Source organism: Channa argus, chromosome 3 (assembly GCF_033026475.1).
Source record: "Channa argus isolate prfri chromosome 3, Channa argus male v1.0, whole genome shotgun sequence".
In the NCBI taxonomy this organism is placed as follows: domain Eukaryota; kingdom Metazoa; phylum Chordata; class Actinopteri; order Anabantiformes; family Channidae; genus Channa; species Channa argus.
In genome coordinates, this window is record NC_090199.1 from 14,126,680 (window position 1) to 14,148,559 (window position 21,880).

General features: G+C 36.2%; 1 protein-coding gene across 1 annotated transcript in view; it reads right to left on the reverse strand.

Moving 5' to 3' along the window:
* The window catches only part of ctnna2 (catenin (cadherin-associated protein), alpha 2), a 263,039-nt gene that overhangs the window by 234,922 nt on the left and 6,237 nt on the right, over positions 1-21,880 (reverse strand). The window contains exon 2 of the mRNA XM_067498964.1: positions 4,149-4,254. Coding sequence (XP_067355065.1) covers positions 4,149-4,250 — 102 coding nt within the window. The 5' untranslated portion in view covers positions 4,251-4,254. The remainder of the gene's footprint in view (positions 1-4,148; positions 4,255-21,880) is intronic.

The window sequence follows — 21,880 nt, forward strand, 5'->3', positions numbered from 1 at the left end:
TGTTCATGAAGGTTGAGAGGTGAAACTAAATTACAAATGTTCCAGATGAAGAAACACTTCAGGGGTCCTAAGCAGAATGGACATTGAAAGAGAGTGACAACATCTTCATTGACTACTTAAGAGACATTTTTCTTCGACCATGAGGATTTTACTAGAAGCTAACATCTCTAGCACTATTGAGTTATATCATTTGTATTCATTTTGTTTAAGCAACAAATATTACAGAATATTTTACAGCATCTCAATTCCTTACTATCCAGAGTATTAGCTTTAAAAGGTTAAAAGACAAACCATTAAAGCTGGAAACACACCTTAAGACTAGCAAAGACTGGACAGTTCACACATAAAGACTGTTTCCACCAACTCTCACAGATTTCTAGTCTCTGAAAGTCTAGAAGTAACACACACCTGACAACTGTGTAAACTAGGGGGCAACAAACCTATTAACTGGAAAAAAGTGGACTTCTGAAGAAAACCCCAAAATCCTGCAAAGGCCGGAATTTCTCAAGTGTTATTGTGACAAAATAAATATGGTGCAACCGGGAACATTGACTTTTTAACTTAACAATGTGTGCATAAAAGAAGAAAAGAGGGAAAAATAAAAAGGACCAAAATAATGAATGTAGAGGCGAGGACAATGCAGACTACAGGTAAAATAACTTTATAAGACAACACTACATTCAGGTAAAGCTGTCCTTACTGTAGGTCTGCCTACTGTAAGTTGTGATTTCATTAGATACTGGTCGCAAATATTAAACACGTTTAAAAAAAATCTTTGTGAGAACGACTGCCAGAGACTGGATCTTAAGACTAAAGGATAGAATCTTTTTTCCAGCCCACACTTGAAGATCCTCTATGCTGACTGTCGGCATCGACTGAGCTGGACTGACACTGATCAGGACCACCTAGGCTGGACGAATAGGCATGACAGTCACAGTCATAATCTGCTGTACAGTCATTAAGTGTGTGTCCGCCTTAAGTTAGTTAAAATACATGAACTAAGTAGCTAACAATCAGGAAAACAATCTTTTTTTTTTCCACCAGGAGAAATATTGTTTTGCCAAAATATGTTTGGAATTATTTATTGGAAGTGAATCATTGATTTACAGTAAACAGAAATAGTTTAGTGTACAAGTGATCAGAAGTAGTCATTTGCTGGTAAATCCTGCTTTTTCTAAATGAAAAACAATTGATCTAAATCACCTTATTGGAGCTACAAGTTATGGGGCTTGAGGTTTTCTTACCCATCACTGTTACAAGTCTTCAATCTATAGTTCTGGTCCTAAGTGATACCAGACTAAAACTTTTCTAAATAAAAAACAAAAAATGCTTCCAACCTCAACTCGGGAAAACACCACATAACATCACTAGTCTGTACTTTGTGAAACTAAATGTGAAATAGAAAAGTAGTGAAATCCACACCTGTCCTATGAGCAGTACCCCTCCTCAAAGTTATTTATGGGGTCTGCTGCGCTTACGCTTTATCCAACGGAGTTAGAAGTACTGCTGTTGTTACGCGTGAGGCTGGCAAGAAATGTACATTCAAGACTTAAATAATATCTAGGGAACAAAAGAATAAACTGTATGGACTCTGAGTCTCAAACTGAGAGTAACTCTTGGATTTCCAAATCTAATATCTACTGCTGTCAGTGGGACAGCGTTCAACTTCAGTGAACATGGTTTTTTAAGCCATTTCAGTGAAAAGATAAAATTTTTTAATTACTTATTAACCAACCTCAAACTATACAAGTTAATTAAATGTAAAGTTGCTTAAACCCCTTCGCATTTGCACACTTGGTCATGGTATTGTGGAAATATCAATTTTACAAAAGAACTAAAACCCTGTTCTTGTGGCACATTAAACTAGTAAATCCTATTTGTTTTAATTTACCCCTAAAATTTTCTGGAGTCCAGCTGAGGTTGAATTGATTAGACATAGATTACAATGGGACACATAAATCTGTGCAATTCACACTGAAACCCAAGAAACTCTTAATAGACCTCTGAGATAAAAATGGTTGTGGGCATAGATCAGGGAAAGGGTGAATATAAAACAATTTTCTAAAGCTTTAAGTGCTCCCAGGAGCATAGTGGGTCTATAATTGTGAGGATGTTTGGGGCTTCATCAATTATGCCTTTATGGTATACTGAGTGGACAAAAGATATTGATAACCTGCTTGGAATTTGCCAAATGGCATTTTAAAGATTCTCAGAGCACGAAGAAAACAAGTCTCTTCCAATTACACAAAAACTAAACTATTTGTGATGAACTATAATTACTTTGTTCGGCAAAGACCAGGCACTGCTTATCACTTGGCTATTACCACATTCTACAGTGAAGCACGTAATGTTTAGCATGATGTTATAGAATTGCTTCTCAAAAGCAGAGAAAGATCAGAAAAAGAGGGAAGAATGGAACAACATTTAGAGACCTGCCATAGAATGTACACAACACCAGATTGGGACAGCAACAAGAAGCATACAGCTGAGACAACACTGAAGTGGCTTTGAAAACATCTGACTGCCCTTGAGAGCCCTTCTAAAATGCAGACTTAAAACCCATATCATCTGTTGACAGACTTGAAGATGGCTGTTCACAGACCTGGGAGAGTGGGAAAAACTATCTCAATCCAAGTGTGTATAGCTTGGTTTAACTTACAAATCTGTAATTGCTGCTAAATGAGCTTCTACCAATACCAAATGATGTGTCTACTAATGCTAATGAGAGATTTATTCATTTTAATAATTAGAAAAAAATGACTAAAGACACCTTCACCTTGTGATTATGGGTGACTAAGTGTAGAATGATGGGCAATGTAGCAAACGTATGGGGCTGCAAACAAGCTTCAGCAAGATGCCCTGTAGATATTACATCTTGAGGAATTGACTTGTATTAGTATTATTATTAAATAAAACTATGCATTAATATTATCAAGAAAAAACACACACACACATATATATATATATATAAACCAGGTCAGTGATGGGTTGAGATATCACGTCCATCCAGGGCTCTACCAAAAATGCGTAGCAAAATGGGCAGCTGGACAATGACCAAATACAACCCGTTTGCAATGTGTACTACTGTGTATGGTAGACTCACAGTGACATAAAACTGAAGGACCATTAAAAGCAACAGGATCGAAGATCAACCAAAAGGTGATGTATAGAAAGGGATTACAAAGAAGAAACACACTAGATAAACCATGCATTACCTTAGGTTAAAGAAAGGAAGTTGATTAAAACCACTGAGTACCAGTGATCACTGGTTATGTGCCAGTGTCTGGTATAACTCCTGATGAGGACAGTGACATGATATTCAGCAATTAAAATCTTTGCCAGCCAGATTTCTTAGGGGAAGAATTTTTAATCTATTTCTCACTGCAGAACAAAGCTTTTTAGTGTTCTGAACTTTTTTCTTTTTTCCTTCAGTGCCTTTCAGGCAAACACTGTTTTCTCTTAACGTCCTGCTCTAAACTTGCAGAGATTAAATGCTGCTTGAGTTACACAGTTCATCAGTGTAAACATTTCATATTTACGTTTTCAGAATACATTTGTATTGCTGTTGCAATGTTTGTTGTATATGCTATAATACTTTGTAGGTCTGATAAAGATTCTGTCTGCGGCAGCTATGGATTTTTTTTTTTTTACATTTTGTTTCTTAAATAATGTGAGAACATTTTGGGAGAACTGGATACAATAAGCAAACTCTTAATCACAATTTTCAAAATATAAACAATACAGTTAGAGTCTTACAACAAAACAGGGTGACCAAAGTCATGTTCAGCCATCTGTTCATCTTGGAAGCCAAACAAAGTGGTAATGAGCATAAGTCTCTGGCTGTAACCCAACAAAGTTTGACATCTTCGTAACAAGTGCTCCAGTCTAGGTTCAACAAGAAATCGATCGATTAGGCTATAAAACAAAACATGCTATGACATGCATCTTCACTTGCAAACATTACTGGTTGAGTAACACAAGCCTTACCATATTAAAAATATAAACTTGAATATAGTTCCTGTCTAGTGCTAGCTTGTATATAAAAAAACATCCATCAATTGAAAAGACAGGGGTTCTAGTTGTGTTTTCAGCTTCAGTAGACAGGATACTATGTGGTAACATTTGCATCACAGAATTAAATTAACTACCTGTGAAACCAAGGGCTCCAGAAGTCTCTCCACAGTCAGGGTGCGGATTTCAAGACTCTTGGGGTCCCATTTCAACAGGATGGGGGAGGTGGCGGCCGTCATGTCTCTGTGGGGTAAGAAAAAAGCAGATTGCCATTTACAGTTCATAGTTTTATACATCTTGTATTTTGGCCCTGTTTGTGGAATTGTTAGATATTTCCAAAATGTGTCTGTTAAGCATAATATACCACTCTGCGGTCATGAAAATGGCACCCTCCTGGGAGACAATTACCCAATTTCACAAGTTACTTTCTTCTTAATTAACCACATAACCCACCAGAAGTTACACCTTTCTTCATGAAAAGCATTTAAATTGATTCAGAAACAAGTATCAACAGATACCCTATTTCAAGAGGTTTGTGTAAATACTCCAAGCTCATAGAAATCTTAACAATTATTAGCTGGCTACTTCCCTAACTTCCCAATTAACTCCAGTATCACAATAAACAGAATCTCTCCAGTGATGTACATTAGCTTATTCAGTAGGGTCACAGTAAATTTGTCAAGAAATGTATTCTCATAATTTGTATAGCTAGTTAACTTATAACTAATAGTTCAAGTAAAAATATATCATCATACTATGTGCCTGCACAATAAAAGCAGCCAAAAACTGACAAAATGGCCCAAATTGAGTCAACTCATTAATTTAAACTACTTATGTAAAAAAAAGAATCTGTTTATAGAAAAAGTCAAAACCAGACGTCACACAGGTAAAATACTCCTGAGATGAATGGGGGCTTTGCAATATGTCTTAAGTGCAGTCATTTAGACAGTTTCATTTTAAACTGGCAATAACATTCAACATTTAGAAAACCTTTGAGCTCAGTGAGGTTATATTGGGTGAATGGAACAGCTGGCACAGGGTTAGCAGCCTGTTGTTACTCAGTAAGCAATTTTAGAATGGGCCAGCTGGGAATGGCCCAGTGTACTGCCAATGTCAATGAGACAGAGGGGAATAAATAATGTGAATAAGAATGACAGATCTAGGCCAGAGGCCCCAAATACACACTGTAGGTTAAGACGCATGAGCAGTGGGAAGCATCTGAGACATTATATATTTGTCTCAAAACAGCATAGACCTGTGTTAAATATGCAGAGCTTCACTCAGGGCGGTTCCATTACATTTTTGTTCCTTGCAAGAAAATCAGGGGAGTCCAGCATAAATCAGATCTTGTTCATCTGCCAGCTCAGCTTAACTACTATCATGCACAGGATGATGCACTGGCAAGTATTGTAAGGGATGGATTTTCAAAAATTACACATTTTGGTCTGACAAGTGCTTAGTCATCATATTCTTGTCGGTGTGGGGAAAAACATTAATTCTTAGAGTTTATTTCAACAGATGGAATTCCTACAAGTACACTCGATTAGATGTATAATTAAATACATTACATTAAGTGAAATATTAGGTTTTTTAATAAAAAATGCCTTGCAAGTAAATCTATGTATAATCTACCAACCAAAATTCAAAAAAGTTGGGACACTTTGCAAAACATAAATAAAAACAGAATGCAATGATTTGCAAATCTAATCAACCCATATTTTATTCATAATAGAACAGAAACAACATATCAGATGTTGAAACCGAGACGTTTTACTATTTCTTGAAAAATAGCTAATTTTGAAATGGATGGCAGCAACACATCTCAAAAAAAGTTGAAAGAGGGTGATGTTTACCATTGTGTAGCATCCCCTTTACTTTAACAACTGTCTGTAAACATCTAGGAAGTGAGGAGAACAGTTGCTGGAGTTTTAGGAGAGGAATGTTGTCCTATTCTTGTCTGATGCAGGATTTTAGCTGCTCAACAGTCCTGGGCCTTTGTTGCTGGATTTTATTTTTTATGATACACCAAATATTTTCTATTGGTGAAAGATCTGGACTGCAGGCAGGTCAGTTCCGCACCCGGACTCTTATCCTGTGAAACCATGCTGTTTTGATGGATGCAGTATGTGGTTTAGCATTGTCTTGCTGAAATATGCAAGGCCTTCTCTGAAAGAGACATTGTCTGGATGGGAGTATATATTGCCCTAAAACCTCTATGTACTTTTCAGCATTGATGGCACCTTTCCAGATGTATAAGCGTCAGAGACAAAGGCTTTTGGACTGTCTGTTGATAACTAGATGGATGGTACCAATTTTTATTTAGTCGACAGGACACAACATCCATGGTTTTCAAAAACAATTTAAAATTTTGATTCATCTGACCACAGAACAGTTTTCCATTTTATCTCAGACCATTTTAAATGAGCTTTAGCCCAGAGAACATGGCGCGGATTCAGGATTGTGTTCACATATGGCTTCTTCTTTGCAGCTTTACTAACATTTGTGGATTGCACAGCAAACTGTGTTCACAGACAGTGATTTCTGGAAGTGTTCCTGAGAACATGTAGTGATAGTGATGTCCAGTAGAGAATCAGTACTGTTTTTAATGCAGTGCCACTTAAGGGCCAGAGGATCACGTGCATCCAGTTTTGACCTTTGGCCTTGTCCCTTGCACACAGATTCCTTCTGATTCTCTGAATCTTTTGATGATATTATACACTGTCTTCATAGTCTTCACAATTCTACACTGACAATTATTAGATGCAGTTTCTCTCAGATTGGTGAACCTCTGGCCATCTTTACATTCGAGAGACTCTGCCTCTCTGAAATGCACCTTTTATACCAAGTCATGTTACTGACGTGTTGCCAATTAACCTAATTGGTTGTCAAATGCTCCTCCATTTGTTTTTGATTTACGGCAAATATGTTTTCAGCCTTTTGTTGCCTCTATTCAAACTTTTTGAGATGTGTTGTTGCCATCAAATTATAATTATGAGCTAATATTTTCCTTGAAATGGTAAAATATTTCTGTTCTGTCATGTTCTATTGTGAATAAAAAATTGTTTGATGAGACTTTTTTCTTTTTTCTTTACATTTTAAACATCATCCAAACTTTCATTAAATTGGGTTTGTAAGTTGTAATAAAGAGATAACCTCCACTTTTTGTCATATTGAACTATATTGTCATTTGATAGCAATAATAAATCCTTCTGCTGATCAGAAAGACCAACCAAGTGATGTGAGAAAAAATACATCGGGTAAAATTAAGGACAAGTGATGTAAATAAACTGTTGAGAAACAGCAGAAAAGAAAAAAAACACACCTGTGTCTCTCTGTAATGCAATAAATAGAGCACATGCCTAACAAAAAAATTGCAAGAGTTGTTAAAATATTATTAAGTGACAAAAACTATAACAAAAATATTTTAAACATAAGGGGGCACAATCCAGTCTTTTTGTGCAAGTTCCAATTCCAAATAAATGCAGACGTTTGTGTCAGGAAGGGGATCGGACATAAAACATTTGCCCAATCCAAAATGCAAATCATGACTTCCATACTGAATCTCATTTCCATACCGGATCAGTTGCGGCCTGGGATAACGACGACTGGCACTGGTGCTGTTGACTAACAGGGCACCAGTGGGAATCGGAATACTGTTGGTCGAAGGAGTAAAGGAGGAAGGTGTGTTTGTAGGCAGAGAGAAAGAGGCAAGCCAAGAGTGTAGAACTGACAGTAGGGACTTTGAATGTTGGGACTATGACAGGGAAGGCTAGAGAGTTGGTTGACATGATGCAGAGAAGAAAGGTGGATATACTGTGTCCAGGAGACCAGGTGGAAAGGTAGCAAGACTCGAAGCTTAGGAGCAGGTTCAAGTTGTTTTACCACGGGCCAGATAGGAAAGAGAAATGGAGTAGGAATTATCCTGACAGAGAAGTTTGTGAGGAATGTTCTAGAGGGGAAAAGAGCCCCACAAGTAGGATGTGAGTTAGAAGAGAAGGAAAAATTCTAGATTGAGTTAGACTAAGTGATGCAGCTGTGAGAGAAGAGGATGCAGAAGATAGGGTTAGATGAAGGCAGACGGAAAGAAAAGGAAGATCGAAGAAGTGTGTTAGTTAGAAAGATGAACAAGCTGTCACTGCCTACACCAACTTAATTTGTTTGTTAGACTGTTTCAACTAATAATAAAATGGTCACGTTGTTCTTATCCACATCAAATGCATTATTCAAACCCACATAATGTAGATTTTAAAAAACAATGTGAATCTCTAGGCTAATCAAAAACTAAAAGGCCAACTGGAGAAAAGCCAAACTACCTGAACAAGGTTCAATTTATGTAAGAAAGTTAGGGTTGTGGGCTCAAGGTTTTATGACTTGAGTGCGCTAATCAAAAGAGGCATCCATTAATGCTAAATACGCCAAACATAAAAAAAAACAATAGAGAGATCTTAGAAGACTCACTGTAAGGAACTGCTGATTAACATAAAGCTGGAAAGATTCATTCAGTTTATTCATCAGTCCACAATTCAGACTTTGTCTATAAATGGAAATTATTTAATATTGTGGCTTGTCTCCCAAGAAGTTACTACAGCACAACAGAAGTAGGCATCGGGTTAAGACGTCTCCAAAGGAAAAGAAGCCAGAGTAACAGCTAATAGCCTAAAGGAATCACTGGTGCTGTTTAAACCTCTGTTCATGAGTAATGAGAGGAAGCTGCTGCTTTCTAAAAATAAAAAGCATCACTGCATGCCTGAAGTTTGCCAAAGAACACCTTGATACAACTGGGAAAAGTGTTTTTTGGGCTGATGAAACTAAGGCTAAGTTATTTGCTTACAACATGCAGCACTATGACGTGAAAGGGGGCAATCCATTCCTACAGTACTGTGGAGGGATTATCATGATTTGGTGTAACTTTGCTTTCAGCCTGAAAGGAAGAATTAATTTTTATTATTTACTGCAGACAACTAGGCAATTTCAAAGAGTTCACATCTTTTTCTTTTACTTCATTATACAGAATAATGTAGTAGCAAATATAATTTTATACATGTTATCTTCATTTATGCATTAAAAGTAGTGACCATAAATTTTTAATCTGTACCAGTTGCGGAGTTGTGCGTTTCTCTACAATAAAAAGGCACAACTCCTAAATAAACCTAAAAAGCCATTTAAACAATATATCATACTGTATTTAAAAACAAAAGTGAAAGAGGTCTTGAACAAAAAAAGAAAAATTTGGTTTTTAATTTTTGTGACTTGCATTACTGTGATGGACACACGACTATCAGAATTATACATTAGTGCTGTGATTTTCACAATAAAGGCTCAACTGAAATGCAGCAAGCATGCAAATTATAGTGCACGATATTATTATATCACTGCCAGTAGTTGCTGTGTCAATGTCAGCAAACATCTTCACAACCAAATATCTAGAAAAATTTGAAAAATATGTGTCACGCTACACAATTTCTTTGTCATGTGGTACAGTATATTTGCAAGGCAGCCAAATTATGAATAAAACTAAACCTTACAAAAAAGCAGGTTTCCAGGCATTGCAGACAATAGGCAAGCAAGAGATAGCATGAGACTGTCTCACACAAAGCTAGAACAAAAGCAGCTGAGAGGTTGCTATCTGTCAAAAACCCTGCCATCTGTAATTGTGTTATTCAGCACATTCAGCTGCAGCCTTTCACAAATGTGGCAATACCGAATGGTTTCTGGGGATACATTCCTGAAACCCATTTCAAAGGTTTCGCTATTATCTATCACTAATACTGTAACTAAACCAACATGCAGACAATCTTTGTTTTGGGTGATCATGGGTCTTAGAAGTCTGTGTATAGCCATGTCTTACTAAATAACTCTACATGTGATTAACCAGCAGTGTACATCTTAATCACGTCTGTGCCACGAGGATTTAAAACAATAAACAGAATGTGGTCTGTTCAAATCTCTTCTCCCCAGTAAGCACCGAAAAAAGCATATATAAAGTAGCCCAAAAAATAGGAAACTAAAGCGATGTGGAAGGCAAGGTGTTCAGATCCCTCTTCCACTGATGGTGGCTCCACATACCTGACTCACTGATAATTACTATAAATCAAGACTGTAGTAATTATCATCACAAGACTGTACCCACATCACAGAGTGAGCCTTCAGCTAAGTGGTTTAAAAATATCAACATGTTTCTTGTAAAGAATGTCATAACCTGGAACTTATTAAGGTCATTGCACTCTTATAGCCATTTTCTATCTTATTGTCACCAAAAGTGCTTTACACTGCTTCTCATTCAGCCATTCACTCTCGAACTCACGCACAACCCTTCACACACCAATCAGTTTTTTATTGTCAGCTTGGCTTTAATAGCTTTGTTCAGCCAAATCGTGAATTACTAAATGTATGTTGTGACAAACATATCAACAGTTTTGGAAGTGGGTAGCATATATTTGGAAGAAAGATGATTTTAAATGACCGTCGATGACTAATTTCTCTAAATCACTTGGTCAAAAACCAACAATAGCTTTCTTCTATTACCTGACACTTCTTATTCTGTTAATGGCAATGTTTCATCATGTTTAGGAAGTTTAGAGTAACTCGCTACACAAGAAGGGATTTATAAAGACTTGGGTATATTTTTAGGTTTGACCTCGCTCACAACTTCATAGTTTAAATGGGGAAGTGTGATCTTAACTACAAGATTAGACAATATGCTAGTGCCAGGTGAGGTGACTAGATAGGAGTGCACACTGCATCCAATAGAACACTGCATCCAGTACATTCAGCATCCCACTCAGAATCCAACAACAGCTCTTTCTGGCTGGTTGTACTAAGAGCTTCTGTATATTACAGGATTATCTACACACAATCAGTGTTAAAAAATAACACTACAACCATAAATTTGTGTAAACTCATGAGTTAGTGTGATAAAGTATGTATTTAAATTGAGAGGTGTTTTATGTTGTTTTCTCGCCTCATATAGTTTATATATAAAAAAGGTCTGAATCATATCTAGAACAACACAACTACTACGGTACCTACTACTAAATAAAATTTTAATGAACTTTTCACAGTTGCAGATGCAGCTGAGTGCTGCTGTTTAGAGATTTTTTTCAGTGTTGGAAAGCAGTATTCTCAGTGTTCAATTCATCACAAGCCTGAATATACCAGGGTTGTTGTTAATTAAGTTTTTTTGTTTTGTGTGCGTCGGTGTGAATAATACTTGTCTTACACTTTATATGTTTTAGGTGCTAGATAAGAGTTGACTAACTATCCTAAAGAACTAACAGACAAAAAGAATGAAAATTGACAGAGTCAAGCCAAAGCATCTGCACAGGCTGCCATCTTGCTAATTCTAGAAAATGACAAAGATCATTTGCATATATAAGGAATCTTATCTTAGGAATATTATTTGCAGATGTGTGAAAAGCTGCAAAACTATAACTGAATCTGTATCTCAGTCTGGGAAGAACCACCAACTGTGTATTCAGATTTACAAATGCAGTGAATCCGTGAAAGTATGTGTCAGTTGTAATCTGTGAAAAACTGATTCTTGTGCACACTAATGAACATAAGTTCACACATACATGTTGAGACATATTTACACATATTGCAAATAATACTGCTACAATATTACCAAAAGCCCCTGCTTTGTGCTAGAGTAAGTACAATTTGCACATAAAAAAAGAACATCTTGATTAAGGTCACAATACCGTTGCTTATGTGATTTCTTGCTTGGAAACACACTCTAATGAAATAACCACACAGATGGACAGAACAAATGCCCAGTGGACAGCTCTGCTGGCTTATGTGGAATGTTCATATCAACCCTTACAACTGTGTTTACTATTGACGCTTACATTATCCCTGCAACTTGAAGCCATATGCAGTTAGACTAATACATTTTAAATTCTCTTAATACTGTTTTAATTAGGCAAGTCTGTTAGTTTGCTTTGCAAAAAATATGAATTATTTATATATATTTATATATATACACACACACACACACACACACACACAGTGAAGCGTGTTTCATTTGTTTGCCAAATTATGGCTGGCTTAGCATACACACATACAGTAACTAAGGGTAAACTGTTTCTTAGATGCACCATACACAACAGAAAAACAGAATGCAAAAAAAAGCAGACAAACTGGCTGCAGATATAAAGTTCTGGCAAAATGTGCAACTGTGTACGTAGAACTACAGTAACTCAAAATTCTCTCTTATTTGTTCCTTCAACTTTAAATCTTCATTGCTGTTCTGCCCCCTATAACCTAGTACTCGTGCTGAATATTACACAACTGTGATAGCGTATGAAAGCAAATCACACTTAGAGCTGAGAGCTTTTACTGCTTTTACACCGTAACTAAAGTTTTACATTTTTTTTAAGTTTTACACAACAGAACTACTATCCACACATTTCTCATGTTTGCTACCAGTGACTTTGGGCTTTTGTTTCTCCGTAACAGTCTCTTCATCTAACTTCATCTAAATTTAGCCAGGGGTTTTGTGGATGCTGACAAGAGAATAGCAATGCCAATTGTGAAGGTGCTGGTGGGATACATGAGCCTGGGAGCACAATCCGGACATACAGTATATTTGATATCTTGCCACTGCTGATTCTATGACATGTGTTTTATTATGAGAATGTGAGCCTGGCAAAAATGTAGGCACCTGTAATGAGTTTACCACTTGGTGACACACTCTATAAATCAGCTCATTTGTCACCTAATGTACGGTCTTCTTGATAGTGTTTGTTTTTTATCACCCATTTAGGACTATTATTACTTCAGGTTGTGCTTATGTCAGCTCTTCCCTGAAATAATGCTGATAACATAGCAGAGAGACAACATCTAACAGGTATGAGGTATTTTACCAGGTGTTAACTGGCCTTTGTGTGTTACGACTGCATGAATTTGTGTTGTCTTTGTACATCAAGATTTTTGAACCCCTGCCTCTAATGTTAAACCTCATTTGAGTTTTATGGTAATCAATCCACGCTTACAAAATGCTTTTACTGACAAGTCTGAGATTTACATGTATTTATATTCAAACAATTGTTAGAGGTGATATTCCAAAAATAAGTCAGTTATAATTTTTTACATATTGCAATACGGACTGTAGTGAAAAAGAAGATGAAGCTACAAACAGTGTACATTAGCTTGCAATTAGCTTGTGGATTAAAAACAAAGCCCATTTAAGAACCTTACTACTTACCCAGGTATCAGTTCTGACTGCTTATCACACAAGACTTATGAATTATTTATACACTAATCAGCCAAAACCTAATACCACCACGTGATAATATTGTTGTGGTTGGTTGGAAAATTTTACCAGAGCATTAGGCAGAAAATTGCACTGAGCAAAATAACTGTTTCAATTTTATTCAATTTCTGTTAAGATACATATTTGCAGCTTAAACTTTCCATGATAAAGCTATACCATGCCAATTTGGGAATCAAGCTAGCTGTAGAATCAGACTTGAATTCAATTAATCCAGGGCATCCACTACTTATGCTTTGCCAAAACCTATGGCGTCTTTTAGATTTGCACAAGATTCCCTTGCATGCATCAGCAGGTGACTGAGGGTTTAGCTTTTACCAATTGGTTAGATTGAATGTGACTGGCTTTAAAACCTTTAAAAGAGAATGTGCTTGCACTGCAGCCTTTGCTGTTCTGTAAGTCTTTGCCATTGGCAGTGTCAACAGCACCTCTCTACAAAAATCCCTATAAAGCTATACTAAGCAACTGTTTAGTATTCATATTGCAGTTGAAAAACAATTGCAGTTTGTTCCTTTAACCTAAAATATATACTTGAAGAGGATTTCAAGTATCTGTGTAATTTCCATTAACATAAATCAAAACTAAAGCAAACTCTTGCTGCATATAAACATTGATAATATTATTTATTAGTTTTTCTCCATTTTCACTATCATCCCTCAGTCATACAAAAATGTGGAATAATGCCCTGTACAAATACTCCGCAAAAATGTATTTTGTTTGTAATAAATGATTTTAAAAAACAAATACATTTTCTGATTAGGCGAACAAATTGAATAAAAATCTAATTTGTGAAAGCTTAACAAGAATGGTTATGTGGGTAGGTGGTAACCCTCTGGTTCCCGTTTCAAAGAAAAATGGCAGTGTTGAAACCAGTGAACTTTCACTAACTCAATATTAGATTTTAATTCAAGATATATTTCTAGACCTTGACATCTCTTCTAGAAAGTAGCCAATCCAAACTGAAGTGGACTAATAAGAAGTAGCACAGACATAGAGACAAAGCCTTATGACAGTTCATTAGTATGTCTTTTCCACCTACAGAGAACACTAGCAGCCACTCACTGATTCTGTCTTGTCAGGTACAGTTTAATTTACACCTTAGTGACATTTTGATTCATGTGAAATCAGATGATATACCACACACACATCAGGAGTCTCTTGCAAAAAAAAAAAAACAATAAATAAAAAATAAAAAAACAACACGACAGTACAAGGGGTTCTGAGAAAGAATGAAACCAAGTACATAAAGCTTCCTGAAAATAAGTGCCTTTTCAGTGCAGCTACACAAACTTGAATGTCTTCTGGCTATGGTTGAGTGGTACTGAAGTTACCTTCTTGGCATGAGCTGCACCTTTGTGTGAACTCACTGAGTACAAATCCAAAATCTCCCAGGGAGAAAAGAAAACTGGCTGTGCCACGAAGAGCATTTCCACTGTGAACCAGTGATGCACAAACTTTTTTTTTGTTTGTTTTTTACCCAACCTGTCATGAATATATAGGAAAAAAAGTATAAAACTTGTGAACATTGGTTTTCCCAAATAAATAATTCCAGCAGAAGCCAAATAATAAACTTGTAACTGTATGTCAGTACTACCAACCTTTGTATGCCTTGTCTAACTAACTGGCAATCTGTAAGGGGTGTATCCTGCCTCTCAACAGTAACAGCTGGGATCTGCCCATCCCCCCCGTGACCTAATGAACAATATAGCCAATGGATGAATAGATGTAATCTATTTTTGCTTATAATATATATTTACATGGCCATCTACTGTGTTGTTGACATGCAGAATCATAGCTACATGTGCCTTTTCTACTTGCCTAATCCCTGAATACATTATTTAAAGTTTTGTGTCCTCCATTGTCAATTCTAAGTTTAAAATTAATGTCTAAATACTATTTATGTTAGTATATTGGATCTTGTGGGAATGTAAATGTTGGTTTTCATCACTAATCATAAGGCCATCTGTTGTATACATGCATTACTTTGCTGTTTAAAATGCCTCACTGCAGAATGTTGTGCATCCCAGTACAGCAGGCAAATAGAGTAGTGACAGTTAACACAGATATTTTGCTGAGTCAGAGTTTTGTTTGTGTGTCTGTGTTGACAGAGCACCTCTTTTACAGAGCCACTCCATCCATCTGGTCTACTAACAATATCACACAAAACTGAGACTTACACAATTAGCCCTATTCATACAAATAGAAAACCCCTGCTGTTTTCACTACATGTGGTGTCTGTGATTTTGGTCTATTGCTTAAAGGCACAACTGCACCGTGTACTGTATGTTACATAAAGTTTATGATTTCTGCAAAAGGGTACCAGAGTGTTTTGTATTCATTCACATACTGTACATACAATTTTACATTTTACTTCCTCAGATTTTTAATCTAACATCATAAGCTGATCAGTTAAAAATGAATTTTATTGACTTACCCAATAATGATAAAAACTTAAAAAGATAAAAAGATTACGACAAGTAAGTCAGGTAGCCTCAAAACTCTAAACTGTGCAAATTATATACCTGAGGTATTTCAGAAAAATCCAGAAGGTCAAGTCACTTAACGTCTCCTAGTCAAGGTCTAGACCATTATCGTTAAATCATTTTTCACTGCTTTCAACAAACAGTTTTTTCCCCTAATAAACAATGACCGTCTCCCTCCAATAAGACTGGCCTCACTCTACTATTAGGCAATGAGTGATGAATAAGAGTTGTTGTCAAAAGTAATTACAGTTAAAAAGTATTGTAATTTGTAATTGGATTTTACTTTTCACAACTAAAACATAAAATATGCTGCCCTTGATTAAATAGTTCACATTAAACATTATCTTTTTACAACAAACACGGAGCAGATTTACAGGCGGGGCTGTGGCTCAGAGGGAAGTGACATTTGTTTTCTCACATGCATTTGCCTTTACCTGGACAGTATCAGAGACTTTTTCACATGTTGTGGACTATTTCACCATTACTTCTAACAAATGGAGCCAATCAAAAGTTTTATTATATCTGGATGTCACTGACTAATTGTTTTTAGTTATAACATATGCATTGTTGCATGTCAAATCCTTGTAGACAAGCCTATTTTGTATTATTAGGATGCCGTACCTATGAATGACTCTGTGCCTGTGTCTGAATGACTCTGCAAAATGTTTGGATACAATACAAAACGATAAATGTAAATGGGTACATTACAGCTATTTAGTACAGCTGTAACAATGCAATTCACTTAATATTTTGCACTATTCATCGTTATACAAAGAATATCAGCATGATTGCATATATACAGTAAGTATGAAGCTTTTGATGGAGACCTTGGTATAGGCAATCAAAACCGTACTGTCTGCATGTCACACCAGTCCTAATTTAAGAAAATACTGAAAATATCATTAATTTACAGCAAAGGTATTGTGGTGACCTCTCACAATTCATATCTCTCTCTAGTGCATTAAAGGTTCAGTAAGTGTACATTAGTGTGATTTCAAATAGCTCCTTTGAGGGTCATGTTTTTTTCGTGCAGATGGGTGCAAATGTTTGTGACTTCTTAATTTGAAATGGCAAAATGGGTAAAGCAATTATTTTTTTCATTAACATAATATTTAATGCACATTTTGCCAGTACAATTGTTATTTCACAAGAAATTATGTAAAGTTGGATTTTAAAAAATGTAAAAAGGCAAGAACTCTTGAACTGATTTTCATTATTTTACAATAAGTTATTCTTTAAACTTCTTGGTCAGTGTATAAAAGAAAAATCATCAGTGCAAACCTTTGCATCCATTTTGATAAATTAATTCAATTTGGGTTTGTTTTCTAATGAAGTAACATCTGTACTGAATGTGCGTTAAATATTATATTGACGAAAAAAATTCTACAGAATAAGAGGATGCAAACTTCTGCACTCAACTGTATGTTATCTGAGAGTCTTACAGGCAGACTCAAAATCAAGACTCATCTCTCAGAGTCCATGTTGCTATGGATTAACTCCAATGTCATGAATGTATTAACAAATGAGGTTAATACATGATAAGCATCCAGGGAGCACGAAAATAAGGCCAAACCAGACGCCAAAAGAAGCAAGGTTTTGCAAGTTTAAAATCCTAATGTTTATGCATCCAAAGCATAATAGAATAAAGCAACAATCACAAGGTTGACAGGAAGCACTTTAAAGGTTCATTTATGCTCCTATGAAACTTTATGTTGCAAAAGAAAGCAGCAGCTTTAGAACAATATAATCATTTATAAAAGATCAAAAGTGTCAGAAATCCTTGATCCTTACTACATCTCTCTTAAAGACAAGAGCAGCACACAATACACCAAAAGACAGATGGAGTTCCAAAAAATGTTAATGTTAAATTAATGTTAAGCACATTATTTGTCTCGCTACAGTCAACGTAAAGTAGCTTTAAAATGGTAGGTCAATGTGTTGCAGGTTTTCACAGAGACTGAATTTATTCTGTAAATATTCTTCGGCCTGCAGTTTGGCAAATACATGCATATTTGTCACAGATAAAAATATTCAAAAGTTTAAACTCTGCTTGCACTGCATAAAATGGGCATTGGAGCATCTTTACTGTATGACACTAACTTTGTGACTAAAATCCCTGTCATTTGTTATTATGGAAAGTTAATATGCCAACACTGCACTGACCCAGATTCAGAGCAGAGTTAAGTACATACACACACTTAAGTGGAACAGTGGGGGAGTCTCTCAAAGCAGAAGTCAAGGCTCAACCTGTCATATCACTGCTCTCCAGAGCCATGTTCTCAGAGCGGCCAAAATAGGCTGATCAAAGTAGAGCACAACCTGTGAAATTTTTGAAGCAGTGATGGTCTCTTAGGAGTTTAAAACCTTCTTTAAAAACATAATGCACACACTTTAAAGTGGAATAAACACTCTTTATAAAAAAACAAACCTGGCCTCAATTTGCTGGAGATGTCCACATCATGACACCTAAAACTGGTTTGAATTACAATGTGTCATCAAACTGTAGAAGAAATTGAGTCATGTTGTAGTGTCAATGAATTATGGATCAGTTATAAAACTATATTAACTAAATGGCTATGGGGGCTTTAACATCCTACAGTACCACGGAAACACTGACATTCTTCAAGCCTTTCTTGGATCCTGGTACTTGCAAACTGTCTTAAGTAAAATAATATTATCTATACAGCATATTGGGGGTTTTCAGACGTTGTCAAAATTGTAAAACATTAGATTGTAAGCATAGTGGAAGATACTGGTGGAAGCTGCAGTCAAAGCATACAGTAAACACTTGGGTACCTCCCAACCTATTCCCAAGATGAATTCTTAAAAGCAGGGCTATGCACTATAGAAGCAAATATCATTCAAACTTCTCTTCGGAGGGCAATTAAAAGCAAATCCCTCTCTTACGCCAAGTACTCTGCAATGTATCTGTGTCAGTATAAAATGGCCAAAGCAGAAGTGAGGATTGCTTTCTACTGTAATTACATTTTTGTGCCAAACTGATCACTTTTAAAACAATTTTGTTAATTATTTAAGAATGTATAGTGGATACAAAACCTTGTAGGAAATACATTAAATGCAGTTTTATTTATTTTACATATATTTTGGAGCAGAAGAAGGATGCTAAATATACCCTGCGGAGTTTTTAACTACTATTAATGAAGCACTGTTTTTAATGTTTGTATTGTGCATCACAAGTGCAACCTACTCATCAGTGACTGGAACGTGCCAACAAATGTAGTAATGCACCAACAGAGGCAAAGAAGAAGAAAACGTATGGAAAATAAATAAGGGTGTAAATAATGCGGGATTAAAATTGTTCTTTTAATCTGTTTTTCCAATACTATGTATGTGGAAGGATCTTGATGCTGTGGATGTAAATTTGTATATTTGAATAACACAAAATATAAATATAAACTCCACCTGGCACTTTTATTTACTGTAAAAACAACCCAGTGTAAGTTTCCCTTGTGAGTATCTAGAGATACAGGTAAGACTATACAGGAGTGCTGGCAGGATTATATTTGATAATACGTGCATAGAACTATTTAAAAAGTGAGTAAGCAAGAAAAAGAGAGATTGATTTGGGGGGTTTAGCACGTTAGCGATTCAACACTACTATAAAACTCTGAATATCCTACTGCATGCATTTCAGAAATGAACCAAGCCTTAAAAAACAACCCCAGCCACCTCGATATTACACTACAGCCCCGAGAAGTCGGCAAAGCAAACTCCCAAAGAACAGATAAAGACTGTAATATCAATATGCGAGATATGCAAGATCAGACCAAGCTGCTTCAACAATAAAAAAAAGACCTTAAGTGCATTAGTATTTATACCTATTTGAAGTTCATTCTACGCTTTCCTCCGAATCAATTCCAATATCATGATGGATTTTCATCAGTTCAAGTCCACTCAGTTTGTCAGTCATCGTATTCCTCAGATAGGTCTTTAAGCAAAATAAACAGTTGAAGAAGCACTCAGCTTTGGCAGTGGACATGGGCATCATTAGGAGAATCCTCATGACAGTGTTTATGTTTGGGCAGAGGTCGGCAGACATTCTCCAACTGTGATAGATGTCACTAACGGCAGGCGTATTTGTGAACTGGCCTCCACAATTCAAGCTCCACATCTGCAGTGGCAACACTGGTTATTAATGTATCATACCCCTGCTTTATCTCCTGGTGTAAACTGTTAACAGTGGGAGCCTGAAAAGTGTTAAGTTGTTTTCTTTTGCTTATTTCGACTAACACAAAGATAAGTTAGTCCACTAAACACAACAAATGCCAGAAATGTTGACTGACTGCCAGAATTCAGTAACTAAATAAAACGGTGAAGTAAATAAAAAATAAATTTAAAAAAAAAAGAAAAAAAAAACAAATCGAGCAAAATCATAAAATAAAGTACAATAAAAATGTAGGCATAGTCGATTATTCATCACAGTTACTTGAAGCTCCACATTTATTTTAGCAACTAAATTAAAAAAGTTTCCATTCTTACCTTTGGCAACTGCAACCTTTTTTACACTTACTGGTTTTAATAGTTTCTAATAGCTGTTCCAGACAAATGTTGTGACAGGATAATAAGCCATTTGCCACCAGTGGGAATGAAACAATGAGAGCCATCTGACCAAGCTTTGCAGGCCTGCCATCAATGCAGCAGACAATGCTCATCTTTGATTTGAAAGAGGGAACACAGGCTTCTTTAATACCTACAGGATTGCCATTTGCTACATGGTAATGATTTTAGGAGTTCTATCATGTTACAATAGATAAGAGGTCTATAAACCTCTTAACGATAAATTGTGCTCGTCTTAATTGCAAAGATAATTGGACACAACTTGTTGCCTTAAGGGTGACAGAAAAACAGAATTTAGGCCACTCAGCTGATTTACCACACAAAATATCTACTGTAAACAACAGGCACTTTATGTGTATGATCACATGTATATAATAAATTAGTATAAATTTCTAAAACATTTACATAAATCCTATCTTGCAGTTTCAAACATGCAAAAGCTTTAAACAGATGAATGTTTTTGTGATGAGGAATGTCTTGTACTTTGTATTAATTCAAATGTGACTATACACATTCATATGTCTACAGAATTTAAAGCCCTCTAAATCTGATTTAGAGGCTTTTAGAGGGCATTTGGTGTTTGTATTTCAACCCAAAACACACAGTATGATATATACAAACATATCTACCACAACTGCATTAGGTGCCTTCAGGGGTGGTAGAATTGAATCACTGAATTTTGTATTTTTTTTTAATAGTTGGTTCATTGTTCTGACGAAACCCATTTCTAGGAATGGCTTTGATTTTAAATATGCAGCTCAATTGCAAGAGTTTATCAAATATCCAAATGCTCCCGGCATTACGCAGACTTTATCCTTCCAGCCCCCTACGACAATGTCTGTATTATGAGCCTGAGACGTGCATGCAGCATACTGCTCTGGCCCAAATAGTCGGGAGGATTTAAAACAAGCCAGTGGTCATGTTGATGACATTGCAACGGCAGTTATTAACAGAAACATTGTTTCCTACAGCTTTTTCATGATAGAGTTAAGTTTTCTGTCATGTTGTGCCTCGTGTGCACACTGATTCCGATGAACCCGCACATTTAGTTTCTCCCGTGAGGATGCTTGGATGATCTCCCATTGAGTGTAACATGTGTGAAATGCAAACTGCACATATGCAAAACAAGTAAGGGGCGCATCATGCTTAATGAGGAGGATCGCATTTGAGCCTCTTGGGAAGTAACTGCAGATGTTGCCACACCCAGCCAACTAGGGTGACCAAATAAACTCACACCAAATTAATGTGCGGAACACTTATCCCTGAAGAGACAAGCAGAAACCCGTTGATCTTTGATCTCTCTTTGTAGCTACTGTCCAGAGTTGCCATTATGTTTTGTAATGTACATGTGGAACAGGTCTATGTGCGCATCTCCAATTATAGTGTGAACAGAGTGAGTGTGAGTCTGTAGCACAATTTGTATTCATCTAATGGCAAACACAAGCTATGAACTGGCCTTAACAGCTACACTTCTTAAACTCACATATTTTTTTGCTCCACTCATTTATCACTCATAGTGACAGTCATGTGTCAAGTA